Here is a 20,380-nt window from a genome sequence, read left to right on the forward strand (position 1 = left end):
GTGTCATTTTTCCCTGTGCACAACAGATGGTGCGCATTGCCACTGGGCCGCACGACTATGTTCACGTTAGCCCCCGTTAATTCAGCCATTAATTACCGCTAAATCAGGAAGGTATTCAGTCGCTTTGAATCTTCCAGCTAAGAGCCATAACTGCAGGATGCTGTGAGATGAGACGCCTGTGTTCCTGTGCGTCCTCGGGTAGATCACATGGTCCCTTATAAATGAGATATGCAGATGAGCTATCCCGAGCAGTAGGCTATTATCATTTTAGAGTGGCGATTAAGAATTTGCTAAGTGCCCCAGGGGGGGGGGGGGTCGTGCGCGTGTGTCTGTGTGCGCGCGCGAGTTGTGATGTGCTTGTGTGCGCCTGTTCCCAGTGTGTCTGGAGGGTGTTTTTCATTCTGCTGGATTACTCACTTCGGCAGACCACAGGTCATCCTCCTTGGCTTCTGCAGCGGAGGAGGCTGGATGGCCCAGAGCAGTTCCTTGGGGATGCCCGTCTAGAAGAGTAATTTAATTACAGCCAAGATGGAGATGTTCACTGGGAATGAGTGGATTGCTTAATGCTCTGCTGTTTGCTTTTGCTGTTGGTTGCAGGAGGAAGTAGCAACAAAAATGCATTGGAAAATGTTTATTTGTTTAATTATTATTATTATTATTATAAAAATTTGCCCTAGCAGCGAGATGGAAAGGGGCAGTGTCTTTTAGTTTAGTGTATTTCATATTTTTGCCTTCACATTGCATTAACAGCTGCACAATCGCACAGGTAGCTTTATAGATTCCGTGATACAATGTTAAAAATACTCATAGTCCTGTAAATAACTGGTTCTGTATCATGGTTACACCCAGTTGAACCACGCCTACGAGTATTATGGTAAAAAATAATATGCCAAATCCTTCCTCCTGCTTCCTGAATACTGAAATAGAAATGTTTATTGCTCAGTTATTATTTTTGAAAAATATTTATGTTTCCCCAACATCTGCACAGCAATATGACGGCAGAGAGAGGCAGCGTGCCCCTGTTCCTCCCAGAACTGCTGGGCACTGCTGCCCTCTGCTGGTAGCCGTTTGAAATTGACGTGGGAGAAACTGCTGGCTTTCGTGAAAAGGTGGCTGATGCATTGCTTACTTTCACACTGAAGTTCACAGATGCGATATCAAGCTTTCAATTTCAGCATCGACCCACTGGGCAGCGCTGTTCCTGCTCTGAATCAGACTGATTCATGCTCAGTGAGGAGCACGCGCCTGGCTGAAAGCCAGCCCCCCCCCCTCCCCTCCCCCGCGCTCTATTGAGCTTCCCTGTGATAAATGCATCACATCCTGAAGGGTGAATAAATTAATGCAAACAAATGTGAGCTACGTGGGCGTTGCCTTCGTTTTGGGATGCTGCCTCGTCTCCTCCTTTTATTAAACTTATTCGGTTCCAATTTGTGCATCTCAGCTACAATGCCCGCCCGCCCCGCAGCACCTCGCACTCCCCTGAAGCAGATATGATTGCGCAGCGGAGTACGGACCGCAGGAACAGGCTGCAGCTCAGCCACGGGCCGGGGAAGCCGATAACAGTAATCTGGTGCCTCCTGCTCTCGCTATCTGATCTGGCTAAAACTGGTGCCATCGCGATTTCTCGCCATCCTGGGCTGCAGGGATTACCCCGCACTTTACGTAACGCCGCTGGGGGGGGGGATCCGGGCTATTTTTTGCTGTGTGCTTTTGTGTCTGGGCCCACGTTTCGTCACGAGCGTCAAAAAGAAAAAAAACTCTTCCACTTAAGTTTCAGCCCCCACCCTGGGGGTGTGGGATTGGGCGTGGTTCACAGCTCCGGTTCATGCCCTTCACCAGCTTGTTAATAATTGAATACTTGTTGTCACGTTATAAGTTTAATTAATGCTGTCTGTTCTCTCTGCTGGAATGGGGGAATGCAACAGGGGGGACCTTTACCCGCCTTTCAGCGGAGCAGAGAGAAACAGCTTTTGTGAGATGGGGGTGTTGAATATTTAAAGAGCGACCAGTTTTATTCTGTCCTTGCTGGGAAAGTGAGGCAAGCTTATTCTGTGTTTATTGAGTGCAGGGGCCGTGATGGCACAGGAAAGGGCAGGCCGACAAGCTGACAGATAGGGCAGGTGCAGGGATCATCTGCACAGAAGAATGAGGAGTTCCAACTTGTACCTGTCTCTCCTGACAAGGTTAGGGGGCCCCTGCCTGCTGCCACCTGGACTGAAGAACAGCTTTGCCGTGGGGTGACCGGTTCTGTGACTGACCCATACTTGCTGAAATGCTACACTGGTGCAAATTGTTTCCTGCGGCTGTTGTGTCTTACGGTGCGACACTTTGCCTTGGTGTGAGGGATCAAATGTCCCTCTTCCTGGTGACTAGCATCCTGCTCTCTAAACTTCTGTAGAACTGCGCAGTTCTGTATCCATGTGACCTGTAAAGAGGTTTCACGTGTGCTGTGGACCCCCGTGTATTTCAGGCTCTGAATTTGCAGCGTAAAAGTTGCTGGATATCGCAACCAAGTAATGGATTTGTCTGGCGTTTTTGTCTTCTAAGGGTGATCAGCAGAGCTCCGGGCCTCAAGTTAGTGGTAGAGACCTTAATGTCCTCCCTGAAGCCCATTGGGAATATCGTGGTCATCTGCTGTGCCTTCTTCATCATCTTTGGCATCCTGGGTGTGCAGGTGAGGTCACATGAGCCCCCAGGGCCGGCAGTCCTGTCGCAGCTCCCCCTCACCCCTCCTGGCTTTCCCACAATCCCATTGTTGGCATCAACTCAGATTGCCAATTATTGCGCAGGCTTAAGCCAAAGTAGAAAAGGGAGAAATCGATTACGACATGCACATATATTCATCGACCTTGTTAGCCTGGAAGTGTCCATCAGCATAATTCCTGTGCCAATTACAGGTCACAGCTCTTAGACTGTGATATCGATTTCTCTCCGAGTAGAAGCAAGTCGCCCCTATTGGCCTAGACGAATTAAAGGAGTAAGTGTAAAGGTTGTGGGTGTGACATTTTCTGTTCAAGGATTTTCTGCATCCATACCTTTCAGCCACTAGCTTTATTCAGGCTAGTAGCAAAAATTAATGTAAAAATAGCCCTTTTTCCAGCGTAACAGATGTTTCACAAGACAAACATAGAGATGAGCATCTCAGCTGAAGCCTGCGCACATGAAGATTCATCCTGAATCATTTCACACTTCCCTGAGATTTATTTTTCCATTGATAAACTTGGGAAACTCCCTACAAATACCTCAGCATGATCCCAACTACCCAGCACCCCAGTAAGCAAACAAAATATACCGTGTTTCCCCGAAAATAAGATAGGGTCTTACATTAATTTTTTATTTAATTAATTTTGCTCCAAAAGATGCATTAGGGCTTATTTTCAGGGGATGTCTTATTTTCCCATGTACAGTAAACTACAGTACGTTTACCGGTATTCATGAAAAAAAAATCTACATTTATTCAAATACAGACATCATGACATCTTCTAACCGTATGTTTCCATGTAAACAATGTAACAGTACATTTATTCATGAACAAAAATCTACTGTGTATACATGTATTCAAATATAGTCCTCATGTGATCTTCTGGAACATTACTGTAAATCTCCAAGCTCCAAATTCCATCCTGAATATCTCAGCTTTTTCTTTTTGCAGTCATTTTGTCTGGGGGTCAAAGTATTATTTCCCGATTCCTGTTTGCATATAATCGCATCTCATTCTAGTTACCGTACAATCCACGGGACAGTGACTAGGGCTTATTTCTGGAGTAGGGTTTATATTACGAGCATCCTGAACAATCATGCTAGGGCTTATTTTCGGGTTATGTCTTATTTTCGGGGAGACATTGTATGTGAAGTCAGTTTCTCCTGCAGTCGTTGTCCTGTGTGACAAGGTCATCTAATCTAAACTGACCTGAACTAATGTTCTATGTGTTAATGAAAACAGTTATTTCTCTCACCAGTTGTTTAATGACATAATGGGGACAGAATCACTCAGTCTAATGGCCTTCAGCAATTGATTGTAGTAAATGTGCCACGTCATAAACATAGATTGTCTTATATAGACCTATTAGAAACTTAAAATGGTAAATAATATTTTTTTTCTTGGACACATCTCTGTAATTTTATGAATACAACAGCATGAAAGCTAGTAACTTCTTTTAGATGGAAAATGGACATTTATAGACGCATTCTCAGTCAATAAAATGTAATAAAAGTATTTATCGTTAGAGTAAAGTCCATCCATCCATCCATTTTCCAAACCGCTTATCCTACTGGGTCGCGGGGGGTCCAGAGCCTAACCCGGAAGCAATGGGCATGAGGCAGGGAACAAACCAGGATGGGGGGCCAGCCCACCGCAGGGCACACTCACACACCATTCACACACACATGCACACCTACTGGCAATTTAGCAAGTCCAATTAGCTTCAACATGTTTTTGGACTGTGGGGGGAAACTGGAGTACCCGGAGGAAACCCCACGATGACATGGGGAGAACATGCAAACTCCGCACACACGTGACCCAGGCGGAGACTCGAACCCGGGTGCCAGAGGTGTGAGGCAACATTGCTAGAGTAAAGTGTTAAAACCTGGTTCCATCATTCTGACAAACTCTAAACCAGTGACAAAGGGGTAGACATTTTCTCCGTACTGCACAGCTATACCTGCCAGCCTGTTGTATGACAAAATGCTGATTTTTATTCAGAGGATTATGAAATGTGTGCTTGAATTCAGCCCAGATTATCGCATGTTTTGTATACAGTTCCTCTACTCACAATCATCTATGTATAAACTGGCAGGAAAGCAGTAATTAAACATGTAACTAATAAAATATCACTTATTTCAGGGTGATACTGCTCTGTTTAAGTATATTTCCATTTCTCAGCTCTTCAAAGGGAAGTTCTTCGTCTGCCAAGGAGAGGACACCAGGAACATCACCAACAAATCTGACTGCCTGCTAGCTAATTACAAGTGGGTCCGACACAAGTACAACTTTGACAACCTGGGCCAGGTGAGTCAGACCTTCTGACGACCCACGCTGCAGTGCGGAACAGAGTCCTCAGCCAAGCTGTAAAACTTTACGAGTTTTCTGCAGAGTAAGAATGGAAAGCAGTGGGTTTCTGCCAAACTCTGTGTGGCGTGGGGTTGGACGGTGCAGATTGTTGCTACTCCCTCACCAATCATCCTCCTCTTTTGTCAGGCTTTGATGTCCCTCTTCGTTCTGGCCTCCAAGGATGGCTGGGTTGACATTATGTATGACGGCTTGGATGCAGTGGGGGTGGATCAGCAGGTTTGCATCAGAACCTTAAAGACCGTGCTTTAGGGTGTTGTGTGGTGTGTGTGTGTGTGTGTGTGTGTGTGTGTGTGTGTGTGTGAGCGGGTATACCTATCCTTATGGGGACACAATGTCCCCATAACGTGATAAATATCCGTTTTTTCCTGGTCCGCATCAGGGAAAACTCTATTTTATAAAAATGAGTGACTGCTATGAAAAAACTAAAAATGCAAACTGTTGTAGTTTGCTTGGTTACTTACAGTTACGGTTAGGGCAGGGTGGGGGTTAAGGTTGTCATACTGTAGTTAGCATTAGCATTTTTCCCGTATAAGTGAATGAGCGGGCCCCGTAAGGATAAGTATACCCTACACGCGCGTGTGTGTGTGTGTGTGTGTGTATGTATGTCTGTGTGTGTGTGTGTGTTTGTGTGTGTGTGTGTATGTGTGTGCGTGTGTGTGTATGTGTGTGCTACCTTTCAGTCACAATGTTCCAAAATTAAGCTTTTTATATGGAAAAATCAACCACAAAGAAGCCTCATCCAGGATTATAAGAGCGCCAGTCAAGTTAATAAAACTATAAGGGGCATGCAAACCTTGGATCTTAAACCTAATCCAGCTTTTGTCATGTTCACTATAGACAAAAATCTTAAAACAAAACTTGGTAAAGCCAAGGAAGAAAAAAAAATCAAACCTAAACTGGCAGGCCAACATTCCGGACCAGATTCACCAAGTCTGCCTATTTTCCCTTCCCTAGACTTTTTACTTCCCCTCACAGTATTTTTCTGTGATTTTCCCTTTGCTTTGGCTGAGTGTATTATGCTTCTCACCAAAAGTGTATATTTTCCTTTCTTTAAAAAAAAAAAAAATCTCTGTAATTTGAATGGCTGTACCTCCGTCATCACAATAGCGAGCTTCAGTTTTGTGATGCTGCTATCAAATCACTTAAAGAGGGCACTCACTCTTTCCTAAGCCGCATACAGTGCAGATCAGTGACTTAGGTTACTCTGTAATCCTGTGCCCAGCATGAATAACGACGTATGTGACGGGTTGTTGAGCTTGACCCTTAACTCCTTGAAAAATGCTCCAGCCGGATAAAGGACTGGCTCTACTTCTCTGACCCCAAGCTTCGCTCTCACCTGTTTATTTTGGTGGAGAGCATGATGCACACGGCCGGTCTTTTTGTTTATCACCATATGTGCGGTACGTCCCGTGCACGCGCGACGTGACTCTCACTCGTTTCCCATCTGCCAGCCCATGATGAACCACAACCCGTGGATGCTGCTCTACTTCATCTCCTTCCTGCTCATCGTGGCCTTCTTCGTCCTCAACATGTTCGTGGGCGTGGTGGTGGAGAACTTCCACAAGTGCCGGCGGCACCAGGAGGCGGAGGAGGCCAAGCGGCGGGAGGAGAAGCGGCTGAAGCGGATGGAGAAAAAGAGACGCAGTAAGGAGAAGCAGCTGGCTGGTCGGTAGCTTTTCCACGTCTTTCTGAGTCCTGCTTGACTTTTGGTAGAAAGCGAAACATTGATACGTGAAATGAAGCCCCTCCTCTAAAAAAAAAAAAAGCCCTTAGACCACTCTTTGCATTAGGGAATGCCCCTCCCCAGCCTTGCCCGCTATTTCTGCGCCTGGTTTACTTTCCAGAGCATGCTTTGTGTGCATACGCAGGAATCTGCATGACAGAACGCTTAGGGTGGGGTGGGGTGGACTTGTGGCATGCCCATACAGTTTCAGCAGCTTGCCCCCTCCCTCTCTTCTTCCGCGCTTAGGCCAGGATCGCCAGGCAGGTAGGCAGACAGCAACCCGCGCTCCTCAGGACGTCAGCGCAGCTCTGCAGGCACCATGGCACAAACGGCGAGTGTCAGGGTGCCTGCCGCTTAGTTTACCCATCCAACCAGTTACAACCTGTTTCTCCAGTCCGAGAGAGGAAATCCCGCCCATTGTTCACTACACAAAATTCGCCAAATGACCACAGGATGGCAATTTCCTCAATTGATAACCTGGCCTAAAAATCTCTTTCTAAAAACGTGCGGCGATTTTACGCAGCTGAATGCGAACTGAAGACAGCTCCCAAATGAAGGGGCATATCTTGTATTAGAAAGATAGACAGAAGCACTGCTTCCTTTTTGGATGATACCACTTGTCTCTGTTACAGGGCAGAATCGGAAACACTGCCTGTCCACCCTCACTTCTGACAAAATGGAAATAATTTTCCTTGAGGTCCCAAAAAGCCGCCTGGGTCAAAAAAAAACAAAAAAGATACAGCTGGACGTCTATTGCTTTTTTCAGGGAGAAGGAAATGCCCGCTTACATCTCATTCCTGAAAAGGACCCCCCTAAACGTACTTTAGTCAGAGGTCAGACCTCTTTTTCACGTTCACTAAATGGTCTCCATTGATCCATAATTAGTATTTTTATATGGATATATTAAACTCCCGTTGATTAATCAAACATCATATGCTATACTGAGCTTCCACCTCATTCCTCTCCTCACCCACTCACTCACCAGCTTGCTCTTTTCAGTTGCTGGGAACCCATTCACTCACTGGTGTGGATGACTGACACTGCAGCACAGTACACCGATAAAGAGCATCAGCCTTCAGTGGGAAAGCCGAGGTCCGGACCCCCCAGGTCAAAGGTCACCTTCCGACATCAGGAGGGACAGTGTGGATTAAAGATGCTCTGATCGTGAAGGTTGTTTATGACAGTTTATAACGGTTGTTATAATTGTTCCAAGAAAGGCCTCACATATAAAGACAAGGCGGAGGGAGCTGATGTTTTCTCCAGCTTCTTGTTTTATGGTGGGTTTTTTGGTTTTCAGTGGAAGGGCTGGCAGATTGATGTGGAAGGTGTACCTTAAATTCGCAGCCGTCAGTGTTCGACGCGACACAACACGATGCAGTGAGGTGGGATGGAGCAGAATGCAAAGACATGCCGAGCATCAGTGATGGATAGTGAGCGGCAGCAACCAAAGTTGAAGGATATTAGACCTTTGTCCACCATGCTCTGTCATACTGACAGCTCTCAGCCACATGGGAGTTAAAGCACAGTTGCTTGGCAACATCCTTAACTACGCCCCCCCCAATCACCCTCCTTCATATCTTGGAGGAATGTGCTTTCCCTCCGGCGTTTAGCGATCCTCTGCTTCTCTACTGATGGTGTCAATCCTCACACCTTCTCGCCTCGCCATAATGGCCGCATATGATCCCCGACAGTGTCAAGCTGTAAGGATAACTGCATAAACTCTGGTTCACGGTTCCAGCTCTGGTGAGTCAGAGGAGCTATCGAGTGACTTCATCATCACCAAAGGACAGTGAGGTCATTGGAAACAACCAGGAGCCAGAATTATTAGCATTTCACACATTTCCCTTTCAAAATACCCAATATTTATAATGCTTTTGATTTATATATTATATTTATTTATAAATATATGTTTAATGCTTTTGATTTATATATTTATATATAAATATATTTATAATGCTGTCTATGACTATGTTTCCCAATCCTGTCCTCAGGGACCCATAGAAAATCCACGTTTTGCTCCTTTGGGAGCTGGGAAACTGTGAACCATCAGTACAGTAGATCCCCGAGTACAGGCTTGTGAAACAATGGTCTATGATACTATATGCCTTTCCACATAATATTTTTATCACTAGCCATTATGTAGTACTTACAATTAGGATTTTACGTTCTTGTAAATCTGACGTTTTCCTTTTCAGTATTTTTTTGGGCTCAACACTAAATATGTCATAAGTGCTCTTCATTAAAGTAAGTCCATTTAGCTAGCATAAAGGTTGTATATAATGACAGCTCTTCCACACAGTGAAGAACTCTAGTAGATAATTGGCGGAACGGTGAAACGCGTTGTAAATAGACTTTCTGTAGCTGTAGAATAATATCGCTTTTTCTTCTCACAAGAAAGTAAAAAAAAAAAAAAAAAAGATCCGGTAGATGATCTGAAACTGAAATGCTTAATGGTCGGACTGGCACAGAATTCCACAGATTTCAAATCGCTCTGATGGAGGAGCAGGAGTTTAAGCTGGACTCAGAATGCTGGTGAATGTGGGACATTCCCCCCACACATGTGGCATTTCTCCTTCTGACCCACCATTGCTGCTGCACTCAGCCTGATTAACATGGTCTCATCCTTCTAGATGTAATGCTGACGGGTGTAAGTTGGGCCAGCTCAGGAGGCACGCCGACAGGTACTGAGCTCTAGCATGTCCGTGTGTGTACACTGTGCTTCTGGGCCGCTGTGTAACGCAGCCCTACGGTGGGGTGGGAGGGGGCGAACTTTTGGGAGCAGACAGGGAGGGGCACCTTCCACGCTCCCGCCCCTCTCCTGTCTCACCGACTGGCCACCATGCATAGGGACATCTTGTGTGTCAAGATCTATGTGCCACTCATACAGGGGACCAGCCACGTAGACCGGGTTCGAAGAGCCAGGCAGCCTCACGTTTAAACTGGGGAGAGTAGGGTAGATATTGTCAAGCGAGCAGAGAGTAGCCTGTGAAGGTTTACTCTTTCTGAGATCTATAGCCAGGGTTCAAGCCTGAGCTATATGTGGGCCATCTGCAGATGGTGGGCGTAAGTCCTGTACAGGTACCCTAGTGGCCAAAATTGTGGAAAAACCTTGGGTTTTTGCCATTATGCTTTAAAAATTAATATATGAATACGGCCAGTGATGTACATAAACAATCAAAGAATGTTACAAATATCATACATTGGACGATTACGTAAGTAACAGTTGAATAAAGTTCCAATCTAAAAATTGGAAGTGTTTCCACAATTTTGGCCACTAGTGTAGAAATTAATTGGCACCTGCTTTGTCAGCAGAAAGACAGTTTACATTCTACTCATCCAGCATCAGCAATAATGCCTCCTACAGCCTTCAATCAGAAGTATCTCTTCTGTATGGGGCCATATAACATGTGGTCTATAAAAAAGCAATCAACTTGGCCAGGGGGTGCATCGGAGGAGTGCAGTCCTTAGCACCAAGAATTGTTGCTTCAGTTTAAAGTGAAAAAGAACAACATCTTAAGGGGCCAGTGATCTGGTCCCTCTAATAGAATGACTTAAAACAAAATACCAAAAATGCACTATGCTCAACTTCTAATAGATACAAAGGTATCACTGTAAGTTGTTAATGTGGTAACAAACACTGTATCTTGGCGTGTGTGTTAGTCCTCTCCTTTGTTACACACTCACTCTCCCAGCGTGATGCTTCTTGGCTTGCTGTGTGAGGAGGCGGGGCCAGTGTCAATCCACCACTCATAAACTCAGATTTGTGTGTTTCGAGTCTCATTGGTGGTCCTTCCGGTGTTGGCATTGTACTGTGACTGTACACGTGACCGTGTCCACGGCAACAGTGTGCCAGAGTGTTTTATTTTTATAACCACATGGTGTGTATCATTTATGACTGTTCAGAAATGCATGATTGTGACTCATTCGTACCTTGTGCTAAGAAGATGAAAGGCCTTCAGCATTCCCACTTTACAGGAGGGTTAGGAAGCACAAATGTTTCAGTGTGTGTATCTGTGTACTTTTTCGTGAGGATGATGATGGAGATTGAGAACTAAAGTTCAGACTCAAGTGTGGCAAAGTGGTTTCTGGGTATTGCTGCTTCAACATTATAGTAACAGAGGTACTAAGGCTACTGGATAAGCACTTAAATATGAAGAACAAAATCTGCATTCTCTGGGAAGGAGATTATCCTTAATGTAGACCATTGAGGTTCATGCATTTTCACAATACAGAAGTGCAGAAAACACACAGTTATGATCTTGTGCTTTTGATACATTTCCTCTTCCCTTTCTGGGATTCTAATCCTTTTGATGGAGTAACAGCTTTGTAAGACAGCGCCATTAGTCTTTTGTTATCACCAACATGAACCATATGAGACCCTTGTTCCTTGTTCCACCTTTGAGGAACAGGTCAAGTTTTAAGATGTACGATCAGCTCATCCGATTTGCATCGTGTGAATACTCTGCATTGTTTTGACTAGCATAAGCCTTTACCTATTCCTGTGGTGAATGCACTGTATGCTTTCAATTCGCAACTTGTCTGGCTTCAGAAATGGAATATATTTTTCTGGTATCCATATAAAGGTATCCATAAAATGGAGGCGTCTATAAAAAGAAGCAGAGAATTCTCATTTGTGTCAGGTCACATTGCATATTTTATTTGCCTAGCAAATGCTTTTATTCAAAGTGACTTACAGAGCATACAGGTCTCTAAATTTGTTCATTTATACTGGATATTCACCGAAGCAATTGAGCTCAAGTATGTTTGTCAAGTCTAGTTTCTTCAGGAAGCATCACCTGATGTCCACCTGATTTGCATTATGTGGTTGATAAGTTGCCGAATTGCACGGTCGTTGGAGTCTGGCATTGCATTTCCCGTTCTAGAGTGATGAGATCTTATTAAAAGTCTTGACACACGGTGGGAAGTGGCCAACCTAACATGTAGGGATGTACTGCACTTTCATCCATTCCTACTAGCCAGGGAACCTGTGTTTTTTGCTAATTAGAAGGCAACGTGTTAATTAGCCTGTCCTCCAGTGTGATTCGGCACACATTTGGGCAGCTGTGATAGGGAGGCCACCCACTAGTCTGTCTCTGTCAGTTAGCTTCTGTTCCACTCCTGTTGGACGGCCCACGTTGGCTGAAGATCCTGCATACCGGCACAGCAGATCAGAGGTGACGGCTAATAATCTCACTCAGTTGTGGAACCGGAACCATCTGTCTCTCTGTACCTGTTTTCTCCTCACTCCTGGTGACTCCTTGAGTCATACCTTATTCATTCTGCTCTGGCTTTACATCTGAGGCTGTTTTCACTTACCTGGAGATGGCGGAAACGGAGCTGCTTTGCCAACTGAGATATTATGAGCCAAAGCTTTCCCTTGCCCCCGGCGAATGGTGGCCAAGGGTCCACTGTAGCCGAGCACCACCACTCTGAGAACTACAGCTTAGCATATAATACCACTTCTGGGCCACATAGCTCCAGCAGAAGAACATGTGTTCTTTAATTCATCTCAATGGAACCTACACAGCTGCAAGAATTTGGTCAATTTTTTTCTCTGAAAATTTTCCACACTTGCCCACTGAAACTTGTCAGGTCAGATATGGCTGGCTTGTAAATAAAATTCCTACTGGATGCTACATATATTGCTTTTTTTGTAACTTAAAGAATTATGGAGTATGATAAGATGAAAAGATGCAACATGTACAAGCACTCCGATAAGTGAACTAAGAGATTGATTGTAGAAGTTTATTGTACTTATGCGTGTATTGCACTAATGAGTAATATATGATACGTTTTAGGCTAGTAGATATGGAGTAGTGAGAGAGATCTACATTATACTTTTTAGCTCTACTTTTGGCAGCTGAAGGAAGTGTGGTTTCTTACGCAATCTGGCAGTGAGAAACACGACGCCTTTTTGTCACCCCACGAGCAAAACTGACGAGAAGTGTTTTAATGCAACTCCAAGAAACAGTGGCTCCACAGAATGAACAGATGGCGTGAACTTTTCTGCATACAGGGAGGTATTGCTCAAATGCATTTGATGGTGTTATAATCTAGTATGTGTCCATTCGCCATTTCCCTAAAGGTGTCTGTTTTTAGTTCATTTGTTATCATTGAAAAAAAAATCTTTTTTTTTTTTTTTTTTTTTTTGCACAAATCAAAAGTGACTCATCAATAACGAGGTAAAACATTTAGTAGATTGTAGTGTTATTTTTCACAGTAGAAAGACCGTGGTGCTTAACTGAGAATATTAATGAGCAGTATTTTCCAATAAAGGGCTCTTAAAGATACCGTGTATGTATACACAACATGAAAAGTTTAAGCAAATCACATTTTGAAGGGGAACTTTGGAGAACATTTAGTGTTAGAGCAGAAGCTCAGTTATACATGGAAAGAACAAGCACAGCAATATTTGTGCACCGGAGTGTTAAACCCTGATATGGGACAAACAGCAAAATGGTAAACAAAGAGATTAGCGTGCGGGTGTTGAAACTTCTAAATGTAAGAATCGGTGATTTGATATGCTGATCTTTCAGCTTCTTTATAGGTCACAATTTGCTGAAACGGATTTAACTAAACCGTTTTTTTTCCACCTCCCACTTTTTTTCTCTTGACTGGGAGGGAGGAGGTAATTAATTATGGCAGCCCATTAGCCCATCAAATCCATCTCTGGTACGGAGGGAGGGAGGGCCCTTATACGAATCGAAGCTGAAATGTCTAGAGTGAGACAGCTTTCTTCATCAGCAGATGATTATCTTTTGGCAGGGAGCACCCCTGGCATATGCAGGGAGGTGAATGTTTAATGTGGTAGGTAGAGTCAACCTTGTTATATACGCTGGATGGAGTTCTCTCTTGGACGAGGCCATGACTGCGATTGCTTGGAAGCCTTTGTGCATTGTTGATTTATGTTTTTTTTTTTTTCTTTTAAGTTCACAATTTTAAGACAAAATTAAAATAATACTTGCAAAAATGAATTGGATGAGAAGAAACAGTTGTTCTAGTTTACTGTATGTAATCCTGTACTTATGTGTGTATTACGCTAATGAGTAATACAGTATATGATACATTTTAAGCTAGTAGATATGGAGTAGTGAGAGAGATCTAAATTATACTTTTTAGCTCTACATATCTTGAAAAATTAGTTCCTTGATGGGTACGAGCCAAATAATCCACTGTACAGTATATAGAATGAAATGTATGGTTCTGATTTTTTTTAGAATGTATTCTGGGCAAATTAGGGTAAGGATTAGATTGGAAAAATACGTTTTCACACAGATGCACCTCTGGTTGGGGCTCATAGGCGAATCTGCAAATCTTCCCCTCCGTTTAATGGTATTATTTCACGCACACACACCCCCCCCCCCCCCCCCCCAGTGAGCTGTCCACCACTCACAGCTACATAATCGCCCACCTCCAGTCACCATCCAATTTCCATTCCAGACGGCCCATCTCTCTCAAGTCAGACTCAGAAAGAAGTGTGTCGTTTGTTTCATATTTTAACCTGCCGCATGATGCGTGTGAGTGCGTTTGTCTTAACATGTCTGTTTGTGTGTGTGTGTGTGTGTGTGTGTGTGTGTGTGTGTGTGTGTGTGTGAGTTTTCATGTATGTGCATTGGCCTGTGTATGTTTCTGTATGTATGACTGCTTGTGTATGCATTGTATCTGTACATATATTGGTCAATGATGCTATCATGCCTTGTCATTGTGATCAATGTTGTTTTTCTTTCTCGGCCTTCCTTCCTTTCTTTCTTTCTTTCTTTCTTTCTTTCTTTCTTCTGGACTCCTCAAATAGCTCCACTGCTCGTTCTCTCCGTCTTTCATGTTTCCTTCTGTAATATTGATGTCAAAGAGGGTAGAGCATTTGAGAAATCCAACAGAATTCTCTCGACGCATTTTTTGTTTTCTTCACTTCCTTTGTACAGTTAGCCTTTGATTCAATGTATGCTGGTTAAAAATGATGATGGGAAACCAAAACATAGCCATTAGAAAGGCAATATTTTGCTTTAAATTGACAGACAAGTAGTCGTAATATCAGCATCCAGCAATCATTGACTCTAATGTGATTAAGTCATTGGCTGTTGATGTCAGGGGTGTAAAACCAGTGGAACTAAAATATATCTCGGGCCTAATAGGGTCTTGGAAGAAAAAAAGAAGCTTAAATTCAGGAACAGCTGTGACATTGGTGACCTTTTTGCAGCTGGTTTTACCACTCCTGTCCTTTTCTTCCTTTTGAAGACATTGTTACCATCCAGGGCTCTGAGCTTCTCTCACCTTTTCAGCTGTCTCTGTCCAGCCCTAGTCTCAGTCACACAGCTCATGACATTAACCTCCTGCCCAGGGCCACTACCCCCTCAGGGCTCCACATTCTACCAGAAAATTTGGCTGTGACGCCACACAGAAGCATTTTTACTCCATAAGACCGTAGCCTTTCTCAGATACCCCTTACCATACCCACAGTCAGGTCAGGTCTGGCCCATAGAGGACAAGATTCAGGTAGTTTGATCCACTGGTGGAAATAGCCACAAAAAAATCTTTTGGCTTAGCTAGTGTAAGTGTTTCTTTAAAGCTCCATTAACCGTTAATCAGATACCCCCATGATTTATGTGACAAATGAATATGACAAAGATTTCCCATTATGTGTGTCTCTGATGTTATACCTAGTTAGGTGATGATAGATAGACATTACTGTATGTCCCAACACCCCTCAGGTGCAGGTCGATATGTGCATCTTCTCTGCTAACGGACGTTCCCTCTTTGCCTTTTGTAACAACCCTCAATTTACCTGGAATGTATTTTTTCGACGGGGGGACTTTCACCTCCGGAACAAGTGCCCTGAAAAATGGTTTCCCCCTCAGTCTAAAGATATCCTCTAGACCACATGGGATCACTCGATGTCAGCTGCCCAGACAGAGGGAGCGATTGCGAGGAATATTGCCCACTGCGGAACAGACTGATTCGCGCTGTCGTCAGGGCACAGTGTGCAAGGTCCGTGGCCTTTGCGAGGGATAAGGGTAGATGAAGAAATCCAGCTCTCAGCCTGCACGAGCACAGGGAGAAATATGCAGGCCTCCAGGCGGAGGCAGCGTGATGAGCATGAATACCGACTGGTGGATGGGGAGGTGGGAATGAGTTGGCATCTGTGGGCTTTGAACCCGATTGAGTACTGCACTGAGCCACCAGGCATTTTTTTGGAGTCAGGTACTGATAACCGCAATCAATGGCATTTTCTGATTCTTTGTTCAGTTTAAACCTAGTATACTAAACTTAAACTAACTTGGCTTGGTTGTTGTAACTGGGGCCTACAGTATAATCCAATTCTCTAACATCACATTTGTTTACTTCTCAAGCGAGCTGTGGAAGTAGGCCTGCCTCACTCAGTCTCAGTGCAATACTCAGGGGAAGAAGGCCTGCCTCCCACAGTCTCAGTGCAGTACTCAGGGGAAGAAGGCCTGCCTCCCACAGTCTCAGTGCAGAACTCTGGGGAAGAAGGCCTGCCTCCCCCAGTCTCAGTGCAGAACTCTGGGGAAGAAGGCCTGCCTCCCCCAGTCTCAGTGCAGTACTAGCAGGGCATAATCTCAGTTCTCAGTATCATTTCTCTTCCTCCTCTGTGGGATTTTTTTTTTCTCTGAGGAGCAACTTGTGCTCTAAAGAAGAAGTGTTACAATAAAACAGCCTAGTTGAAGGCTTTAAATATCCAAAATCATTTAAAACTGGGGGGGGGGACCTTTAGCTTAAATGCCCTCTAGTTTTTGGGTTTTTTTTACTTCCACTGAGGATACTGTTGAATCGTTAAACCCAGTGGGGGAAGGGAAGACTAGCTGAGAGGCTAATGAAGCGAGTAGTGCTGTGCTGAAGGACCAGAGGAGCTGGACTGACCTGTGGGGCTTTGCTTCTATTATTATATAAAGTTCCCAGAGCATCTAGGCTCAAAAACCTACAAGCCGATCCGGGGCAGGAGCCAAGCCGGCTCAGGACAGGAAAGCGGCAGCCTAGTCTGACACCATTTTTATTACATGGAGTTGGCCATTGCTATCATTGCCAATGAAGGACCCCAGACTGCTGCTTTTCATTAGACCTCATCTACTCCCGCAGCAGCTCACAGGTGGAGGCATTATTTTGCTGATGTCAGAGAGCATGTGAGGTGTTAGACGCTATTGAAAAGATGTGAGGCCAATCCATAAATTGTGGATTATGAAAGTTATTTAATGTCAAGTCAGCAGGTTTGGGAACGTAAGGAACATGTTTCCAATTAGTCTGCATTGGAGCCAGATGTCTCTCATAATCCTCGTAATAATGAACCACATGACTGGTCTGGTTGGCATCCTCTCCTGGAACCCCGTCGTACTGACTCCTGGAGCTCCACATACCATGTGTACAAAGATGCCTCGATACAGATGGGTATGTCATACCTGTATTTTTTTTCCCAATGAAAATTGTGCCACCTGTTCAGACTTCCCATAGCCATACCTTATCCTGGGTCTTTTGCATGGAAAGCCGTAGACTGCGAAAAGCATCCATGTTGCTATGCCAATGTATAACCATGGGCTTTCCACTATTCCATTATGATGCACTGCAATGCAGTGCGCTTGTTCCTCGCGTTCCCACTGCATTTCTATGGACAGCATGTCCCAGGAGACGCCCTTGTTATCCCGCCCCCATTGGACAGTAAGGCCCCACATGGACCCACCACTGCTTCTCTGTCGTTTCAGCATTGCTGTAGGCCAGGAAAAGAATAGCCTCTCTTCTTCAAACACTGCCGGTTGTCTCATTTTCTTTTGAATCATTTTATACAGTCGTCCTAAGATACTGGAAATTGTGAAACTGTCTTCTTTTTTCCAGTTTTGTTTGTTTTTGTCATGGCAACACAAGTTAATGTTTATCTCTCTCTGAGGTTTCCTAAAGAAAGAAACGAGGTAGGTTAAGCTGGTAATGCCGCTGCTATATAACAAACAGCTTTAAGTGCAGTTTCTTCCCTCTTAAACTCAAAGGTGCCCTCCCATAGTTCCTATCCCTCAAGGAAAATAATTGTTCTCATATTCTCAGTTTTTTCTATCCTAAGATCTGTCTTGAAATTATTTGGTGGCTGAAGGAGAGCATTTCAGAGCTACTTATTTGGCCCATTATTCTTCAGCCGGTTAAGTGTGTGCAGCCCCGTTCATTGCCACGGCCTGCTCCTCGTCCTCATATTTCAGGGCTATAAGACAAAAGCTGGACCTTCTTTCTTTCTTTCTTTCGGTAACATGACTCCCTCGAGAGTGGATGCTCTGCTCTACTGTCTTTCGGCCTCTCTTTCTTTTTGCTCTGTCACCTTGTCTTTCTCTCTTGGTCCCGTGTGCTGATGGAGAGCGGTGGAGTCCGCGTGTGCGACTGGGTCGCGGTCTCACTCTCCCCCCTCACCCACCCTGAACCCCTGACCCACTCCTGCCCCGATTTTCCTGCCACAGAAGCCCAGTGTAAGCCCTACTACTCGGACTACTCGCCAACCCGCCTGTTCATCCACAAGATGTGCACCAGTCACTACCTGGACCTCTTCATCACCGTGGTGATAGGCCTGAATGTCATCACCATGGCCATGGAACACTACCGGCAGCCCAAGGTAGGGATGGCATCTGCTGGCATAGCAGGGGAATTCAGGGAAGCCTGAGTAGCACGCACACATACACACACACACACACACACACACATAAGTGACACACACTCTACAGCCATATTGCTCAGGGAAATTCCCCCATCTGTTGCGGTGTGAGTTACCGTGACAGGAATGTTCCAGCATTGTTCCAGACTGCACAGTCTTTGAGCTTTAATGGCTCCGGCCTGTAATTCATACAGTGCAACAAATTAATCGTTGGTTATTTGAAGTGACAGTGATAGGGAAAACAAATGAGCTACGGGAGGCAACCGGAGCTATTGGTTAGACGGTAAATCCTCAGTATGCTGCCATCCCTTTATTGCATGTTTGTCTGTCGAGATTAACCTTTAAATAAAAAAGGGACGCTGTAAATTTCCACCAATCCATAGTGGTCTTTATGGCCTCTCAGATTCAGTGAGGCAAAGGTGCTGGAGACCGGCGAGATAAGGGAGGGAAAATGGAAGGTGTACTTGAGGAGAGGGGGTCTGAAAGACAAGCTAAATTCCTTTTCGCTCCGAACATCAGAGCGTACAGACTGGCAGCTTCTAAATTGCCCTCATTAGCGATCATTTTGAGCACGACGACAAGTGACAGAACGGGGATTTTGGCTGCCCCAGTCTCCGCTCAGCCATCTCCGATCTTCCCTCATCCATCCTGCCTGTTAAAATTCTGAACGACATAACAAAGTCATACTCGTGGCCCATATAGACTGCCTTACATTATAAAGTAACATACTTATAAAGAATGTACACCAACACCTAGTGTATGTATTCTGTGGGTGTTTTCTTTCTGTTCACACTCTAGTATCTATGTACGCTTATCATGTTCCTGAAGTGAACTCCTGCCTTGAATTTATTTAGGCCAGGAAAGTGTTTGGGGCGGGGGGGGTCAAACCCTGAGAATAGTAACCTATTGGGCACTATTATATTCTGTTCTCTCTCCTCAGTCTTGAACTGAACCACAACCTCAGCCTTTGTGGGGACCATCCAGTCATTTTAATGGGCAAAGTCCCAGTCCCAGCTATGACAACCTTAACCCCAACTCAGCCTAAACCTAACCCTAACCAAAACTATAACCCTAACCATAAGTAACCAAACAAAATACAAGATTTTTGCTATTTTAGTTCATGAGTACAGTCACAGATTTCTTTTTAATTGAATTTCCCCTAGTGGGGAACCAGGTTTTAACACTTTATTCTAGAGGGTGGCATTGTGGTGCAGTGGTTAGCACTGTTGCCTCGCATCTCTGGGACCCGGGTTCGAGTCTCCGCCTGGGTCGCATGTGTGTGGAGTTTGCATGTTCTTCCCATGTCGTCATGGGGTTTCCCCCCACAGTCCAAAAACATGCTGAGGCTAATTGGAGTTGCTAAAATTGCCCATAGGTGTGCATGTGAGAGTGAATGGTGTGTGAGTGTGCCCTGCGATGGGCTGGCCCCCCATTGCTCGTGCCCATTGCTTCCAGGATAGGCTCCGGACCCCCCGCAACCCAACAGTAGGATAAATGGTTTGGGAAATGGATGGATGTGTGTGTGTGTGTGTTTGGACCTGCTTAGGTGTCTCCCCAACTGGTTCGGTAGGTGGCCATCTTTGCTTCTTCACTCCCCGTCCCTTGAGCCATCCAAGTTTACGCCTGTCACTAAACGACGTCTTTAGTTTCTCCTACTTTATTTATTTATTTTTTTTGTGGGAAAGTAACAGCAATCGTTAGCCAGCCCCATCCATTCATTTAGAGTAATTCAGCCCAGGGAGTCAATTGATTTCTGGTGAAGAGTCAGAGCCGTGCAGGTCTTAATTACGGTGTGTCTGTGCGTGGAGACAGAGTCAGGGGGCCAAGACAGCACAGACAATGGAATTGTTAACAAATGATGGACTTTACAGTATATACTGTAACAATCTGTCAAGCTTCCCATCATTACTCGACAAACTCAGTAGAATAATCAGTAACTGATAACTCTTTC

The 20,380-nt window shown here is 44.7% G+C and overlaps 1 protein-coding gene across 3 annotated transcripts in view; it reads left to right on the top strand.

The window, feature by feature from the left end:
• Nucleotides 1-20,380, top strand: part of cacna1g (calcium channel, voltage-dependent, T type, alpha 1G subunit) — a 192,548-nt gene that overhangs the window by 149,352 nt on the left and 22,816 nt on the right. For all 3 annotated transcript variants that reach the window (XM_049013647.1, XM_049013648.1, XM_049013649.1), the window contains 6 exons: nucleotides 2,548-2,674; nucleotides 4,883-5,008; nucleotides 5,198-5,287; nucleotides 6,523-6,715; nucleotides 9,425-9,475; nucleotides 18,239-18,390. In XM_049013647.1, coding sequence (XP_048869604.1) covers nucleotides 2,548-2,674; nucleotides 4,883-5,008; nucleotides 5,198-5,287; nucleotides 6,523-6,715; nucleotides 9,425-9,475; nucleotides 18,239-18,390 — 739 coding nt within the window. The remainder of the gene's footprint in view (nucleotides 1-2,547; nucleotides 2,675-4,882; nucleotides 5,009-5,197; nucleotides 5,288-6,522; nucleotides 6,716-9,424; nucleotides 9,476-18,238; nucleotides 18,391-20,380) is intronic.

Source organism: Brienomyrus brachyistius, chromosome 5 (assembly GCF_023856365.1).
Source record: "Brienomyrus brachyistius isolate T26 chromosome 5, BBRACH_0.4, whole genome shotgun sequence".
In the NCBI taxonomy this organism is placed as follows: Eukaryota; Metazoa; Chordata; class Actinopteri; order Osteoglossiformes; family Mormyridae; genus Brienomyrus; species Brienomyrus brachyistius.